General features: G+C 48.5%; 1 protein-coding gene across 1 annotated transcript; it reads left to right on the plus strand.

Annotated features, from left to right (window-relative positions):
• Nucleotides 1-2923: 2923 nt before the first annotated feature.
• LOC124654760 (putative receptor protein kinase ZmPK1) lies at nt 2924-5542 on the plus strand. Its single transcript, XM_047193748.1, has one exon. The coding sequence runs from the start codon at nt 2955-2957 to the stop codon at nt 5400-5402; it is 2448 nt and encodes an 815-aa protein (XP_047049704.1). The 5' UTR covers nt 2924-2954; the 3' UTR covers nt 5403-5542.
• The last annotated feature ends 1213 nt before the right edge of the window (nt 5543-6755 follow it).

Raw genomic sequence — 6755 nt, forward strand, 5'->3', positions numbered from 1 at the left:
GGCAGCTTCAGCCATGGCTTTTCTCTGAACTTGTTCATGCAGAGGAGCAGGTGTCTGAATTTCTGCATTCAGTACTCTGGTGGTAGCTGACGAAGATGTTGGACAATCTCCTCCAAGAATCTGGTATGGTAGCTGAATTGAACCAAGCCATTTATCGACTGAACCTTGGATTTGTTGAACCCTTGAGCACTCTGCACTGGTTGCCAGATTCTGGGGGCGCTGCAGTTGGCCGCTTTCTGAGCTAATTCGAACGCCGTCCGTGGCTTCCGCGGTCTTCTAGTCTTCGTCTTCCACGGACAACAGGGCTTGGTTGATTCCGAAGTCGAATCCTCGCAAGCCGATTTCCCCTTGCACTCCTCCTCCGAGGAGCTGGACATCGCCAGAAGCTTGGAGAGCTTGGCGAATCTCCTCGGACCAGGCTTCACCACCCGCGCCTCCGCGCGAGGTCCTGCCACATGCTGAAGACCCGCCGATCCAAGGCGCACTGATGACGATGGAGCCGACGCGAAGCTCGCTCTCTATCGGAGTTGGAGGTGTGGTTGTGGCTGCCCTCTCGGCGAACGCAGCCCAGACCTTCCCCAGTCTCCAACGCCAGCCTCGACGGATCCTGGCGCTTCCGCGAGCGCCGCCACCTCCTGCCCCCCTCCGAACTCCACCTCCTTGCACATCCCTTCTCCCTGCGCCTCCGCTCCGCCATCCGACGACACCGTCGCCAGAGTAATCCGTCGCCGAGTCGCCGCGAATCTAGGTGGATGGAGCTTCGTGGCTAAGTTGTGAGCAGTGAGAATGGGCGAAGGAGTGGTGAACAGGGGAGCCAAAGGATATCTGGAACCCTCTTCTCTCAACGCGTGGGGCTTCCACGCTGGCCACCATGGCCCGCCATGGGAGGAGATCGATGAGGCCCCGCCATGAACAGGGCGCTCGGTCGGAGTAGGACTCGCCTGAGTACCCGCAACTGGTTCGACTCCACCAGTGAAGAGGGCATGGTGCTCCGCCCCGTCTCCCTTCGCCTGGAAAAGGAGCGAGGCATGGCGGCGCGGCTCCGTTGAGAGATTCAGGGCGGTGGAATCCCATCTCCACGCTCGCCGGCCACGACCCTCGCCTCCAGATATCGGATCTGCCTCAGGAGATCTCGGGGAAGTGGAGGCCGCCACCCGATGGGCTCGCACATCGCGTCACGCTCCTCCGGCGAAGCTTGAAGGAGGTAGAAGCGGCGGACCAACTTGTCGTGTAGATCCAGCTCCAGTGCGCTCTCCCTCCGAGGTTCCCCGCGAGGCTGCTCGGAGCCTCGAGAGGTCGAGGGAATATCTAGTGCTCCCACCCCTTCCTATGCTACGGTTACTACCGTATAAAAGATGTATTTTATACGTGTCAAAAAATTATACAAAAAATTGTGAGTGTTCATGAAGCATGTTCCTACAACATTCCAAAATTTCATGTCTAAATTCGACATGGACACTGATAAACAAAAAAGAGAAAATCAGCATAAATAGTGTCATTCTCTGATTTTGTCTTTTTGTGACACTAGGTAGCACTATTCATGTGGATTTTCTCTTTTTTGTTGCTCAGTGTCCATATCGAATTTGGACATGAAATTTTGGCATGGTGTAGGAACATACTTCATGAGCACTCACAATTTTTTGCATAATTTTTTGACATGTATAAAATACATTTTTTATACGATAGCAACCATAGCATAGGAAGGGGTGGGAGCACTAGATATGTTCTCTCGAGAGGTCGAACCCCTGCGCGACCTGCCTGGTGAAGACATCCGCACCCTCTCCCGCGCTTTGGAGGGCCTGAAAGGGAACAGGGTCTGTTATTACAAGCATGGATCCTTAATTTGGTTTGCAACCAGCCCTACTGCTTATGGAGTTTGAAACATCTCGCTTCACACCGCCGGCCGGCCTGACTGACCACCGTCACGTCGCGCTCGCCCTGACCGTAGACACAGGGCTTCCCCCGACCGCCGAGCCAGGTTCTCTCTCTTCCTCCGTCTCTCTGACGTGATGGCGCGGCGACACGGAGGCGGATGGAGCTCGCTTCGGCCATCCTGCACGCGTCCTGCTCGATGAATTGACTGCGAAGGTCAAAGTCCCTAACTTTCTCTTCTACATTGTTGTTGGAGTGTCTCTCATCATGAACTGTTTCAAATAGTCTAATGCGCAATGTAGTATGTACGCTTCAGCAACCGAATAGACGAACTGTACAATGAATTTGACGGTCGATGATTTACTCATGTCCTCCTCCTCTAGGCACGACATAACCAACGTGATCAACCTTCTTGCTTGCGTGCACTTGAATCCACCAACCCCATAAATTCAGGAATCCACGATTGTTCTTCCTCGTCCAGTTTATAAACTGACAAGCATCTTAACAATATGCCAGAAACTTATCATATCAGTTTAGCTGCACAGGAGTTCTTGTGTATTGAATATTGATAAACCAAATTAAGCACTATGTTGAGCATGTTGGACCCCCAACGTGGTACCCGTGAAACCGGCTCCTTTTCTGGATGCTGCAGGTTCTACCATGTGGGTTAGAGCGTCGGCATCATCAGTTTGACCATACTGTCCTGATCCATGGTCAATTCCTTTGAATGTTCAAACGCACAAAAGTCAGAAGCATCAATCAGATTGCTGTAGTTGATACAAGAGGCCCCACCTTTATTGTTACTAGTCTTAATTGTTGGCATAGCGTTCTGATTATCTGATCAAAGTGTGTCACCTCTACCAGGACTTTCTGGACCTCAGGTGGGCGTAAAAGGCTGACTTTGAGTCTTTGACTGCCTCTGAGGCAATGCACTTGCATAATTACAGGCTTACAGCACTGGTCCCTGCAACCATGTTCAGTTCTTTAAGAAGTTGAAACCCGTAGCATTCTTATTGAGACAGACAAGCACCGGAAATAGATGCTTGTTTCGGTCATCAGCCGGTGCTGCCATCTCCGAAACCATGGTTCCTGCTCCTCCAACACACCTTGCCACCGTCTCCTTCCTCACCTTTCTCGCGCTACTCTCGAGTGCTACGAGTCGGGACATTCTGCAACTGGGATCTTCCCTTGCTGTCGAGGCCTACCAGAGTGACATCCTGCAGTCACCGGACGGCACCTTCTCCTGCGGCTTCTACAGCATCTACGACAACGCCTTCACGTTCTCAGTATGGTACTCCAGGGCAGCCAACAAGACTGTTGTCTGGAGCGCGAACCGCGACCGCCCCGTCCACTCCAGGAGGGCGGCCCTGACCTTGCGACGCAAGGACAGCAACATGGTCCTCACGGACTACGACAACACCGTCGTGTGGCAAGCTTCTGATTACCTCAGAAATGTTCAGCATGCTCAGCTGCTGGACACCGGGAATCTCGTCGTGAAGAACACCAGCGGCGGCATAGTATGGCAGAGTTTCGATTCACCGACAGACACTCTCCTGCCATCCCAGCGCATCACCGCTGCGACACAGTTGGTCCCGACGACCCAGTCGCGTGCTCCTGGTAACTACATCTTCCGTTTCAATGATATATCGATGTTGTCACTCATATACAATGTTCCTGATGTCTCGGATATATACTGGCCAAACCCTGATATCAGCGTCTTCGACAATAACAGAAGCCGGTATAACAGTACTAGATTGGGGAGTTTAGGCAACAATGGAGTCCTTTCATCTAGTGATTTTGCTGATGGACTACTACTTAAGGCCTCTGATGCAGCGGTGCCGGGGACCAAGAGAAGGCTAACCCTCGACCCTGATGGTAATTTCCGGATGTACAGCCTGGATGACTCAGATGGGGTGTGGTCAGTTTCAATGGTAGCTATATCCCAGCCTTGCGCCATCCATGGCATATGCGGTCAGAATGGAATCTGCCATTACTCGCCTAAACCTACGTGCTCATGCCCACCAGGTTACGTGATGGCCAACCCAGGTAACTGGACTGAAGGCTGCACGGCTACTTTCAAATCAACTTGTGGTGATCAGGAACCTGTGCAGTTCGTGAAGCTCCCCCACACGGATTTCTGGGGATCTGATCAGAAGCGTGTTCTGGGAGTCTCCTTGGAGGCTTGTATGGACATTTGCATCAGTGACTGTACCTGCAAAGGCTTCCAGTACCTGCAAGGAGTAGGGTCATGCTACCCCAAATCCCTTCTTTTCAATGGAATGAGTTGTGCAACACCTATGGTGCGAGCAATATATCTCAAGCTTCCTGCCAGGTTCAATGTATCAGATACACCTATTCCTCAGTCCAATGTGTTGGATCCGGCACCGCCTACCCTGCATTGCGACCAGATGAGCCGAGGAGTCAGACACCCATTTCCGGATGTAAAAGAAACCACTGATGGAGAACCAAAGTGGATCTACTTCTTCAGTTTCATAGTTGCAATTTTTATAATTGAGGTTTCCTTCATAGCATTTGCATGGTTCTTTGTCTTTAGAAGAGAGATGGGGCCATCAGAGGTGTGGGCAGCCGAGGAAGGTTACAAGGTGATGACTAGCCATTTTCGAAGATACAGTTACAGAGAGCTCGCGAAGGCAACAAGAGAGTTCAGAGTTGAGCTAGGAAGGGGAAGATCAGGCGCTGTGTACAAAGGTGTCCTAGAAGATGAAAGGCCAGTGGCTGTAAAGAAGCTCAAAAATATAAGTCGAGGCAAGGAAGAGTTTCAAGCTGAACTGAGCATCATTGGCAGGATTAACCACATGAATCTGGCAAGAATATGGGGGTTTTGCTCAGAAGGGTCACACAGGCTGTTGGTTTGTGAGTATGTGGAGAATGGGTCCCTGGCAAATATTTTGTTCAGAGACCAAAAAACTTTCGTCCTGGACTGGAAACAAAGGTTTAATATTGCATTAGGTGTGGCCAAAGGATTGGCCTATCTTCACCATGAGTGCTTAGAATGGGTCATCCACTGTGATGTGAAACCTGAGAACATACTGCTGGACACAGACTTTGAGCCTAAGATCACCGACTTCGGATTGGCGAAGTTGCTAAGCAGAGCTGGATCCAATCAGAACATGTCGCAGGTGCGAGGAACGGTAGGTTACATAGCTCCCGAGTGGGTTTCTGGCCTCCCAATCACAGCAAAAGTTGATGTGTACAGTTATGGAGTTGTGCTGCTTGAGCTTTTATCTGGGACAAGAGTTTCGGAGCTGGCTGTCGGTTCAGAAGCAGAGGTGCACAGCATGCTCGGGAAGCTTGTCTGGGCGCTTGCTGATAAACTGGAGGGACATGAAGAATCATGGGTTGGTGAATTTGTAGACCAGGAATTGAGTGGACAGTTCAACTATCTGCAAGCAAGAACGTTGATCGAGTTGGCTGTTTCTTGCTTGCAGGAAGATAGAAACAAGAGGCCGACCGTGGAATCTGTTGTGCAGACTCTCCTCTCGTTTGATGAAGCTAGTGATTGGTGCTAGGACTACTGCTGTTTGTGGCATGTGTAAATAGGGTAAGAGTAGTATTTGTGTGCATGGTATAGGATGTATAAATGCCACTGTATAAGAAAGCAATTGTTTTCAACAAATTGTCACTACCATGCATTTGAACATTGGATACAGTTGGTCTTGGTTTGTTTCTTTGTTTGAATAGTCCAGTGGTAAAAAAAGATCATGTTTGTCATCGTAATTTCAAGTTTATAAATATCATGTAAATGCTAAAGTTTGACCTAATTTTTTAAAAATGTCATTGCTAAAAGACAATTAATGCTTATCTACTCATCTATGTGATGGTTTGGTTTGTCTCTACTTACTCTCTTCTCAGCTTTCCTCATTATCACTGATGTTCAATTTAGTTTAATACGAACCACAAATCATGTGATTTTCTGTTGCCGGGGGAGGGTATATACTTCTTTCCGAAGTACTAGGCATACAATCCCGTTGCAATATCCAGCGGACTCCTTTGATTTGGCCTGATACATCTAAGGCCCATGTATAACGTCGTACAGAAATCATACATGATATGTACTACTGTTCTATTTTTGCATTAGCTCAGTGACACCCATGTATCCACATTTATTTTCAGGTCTGCAGGAATCATATTTTTTTAGGTAAGTAGTCCTAGAAGTTATCGAGGTAAAAAGAAAGACGCTGAAGGGTGTCAACAGAATCTAGTGTGCTATCACCACAGACGCCGGGAGAAGCTAAACCACTTCGCCAGAAGATGCCCTTCTTGGCTAGCTACCTACACACTTGGTGAAGAACAGAGCTCAGGTAGATCACAACTTTTTTTTTATGTTTGCCTCCTGCATGTGTGATCTTGCTAAATATATAAGGAAGCCAGTTATCTATGTCAGTTTTATTATGATGTAGTGAAAATCCTCGGTTGAATATATAGAATCCAAACTGGGAACCCCTGAAAATGATTAACTGGCTAATTGTATCATCAATGAGGAATAGGTTTGTATCTTTAATTCCAGTGGCACATCTATGAGATACTTCTTATGAATTTCAGTCGGTCCTTGGCCAGCTTATGTGTTTTGAACTGAAACGAAAAGTCTTCTCAAGCGTCTGAGAGTAAATACCAGTGAAGTCCTAGTTCAACTTAACTGTTACAGAATTTCTTTGAGCCATACAATCGCCATGAAAGCAAGCACATAAAAGGTGTCATGCTTTCCTTTTGCAGTAACATTCATACATTTTCTGTGAACTGATCAAGAGACTGTGATGCTAACTTCCTCAAACATCTACAATAATTAGACTATCGCGAAGCTCACGGCTACCGGAAACAATACTGAGACAGCAGCTGGCCAACCTGCCCTCTAGGCCGCTATA

This window comes from Lolium rigidum, chromosome 5 (genome assembly GCF_022539505.1).
Source record: "Lolium rigidum isolate FL_2022 chromosome 5, APGP_CSIRO_Lrig_0.1, whole genome shotgun sequence".
In the NCBI taxonomy this organism is placed as follows: domain Eukaryota; kingdom Viridiplantae; phylum Streptophyta; class Magnoliopsida; order Poales; family Poaceae; genus Lolium; species Lolium rigidum.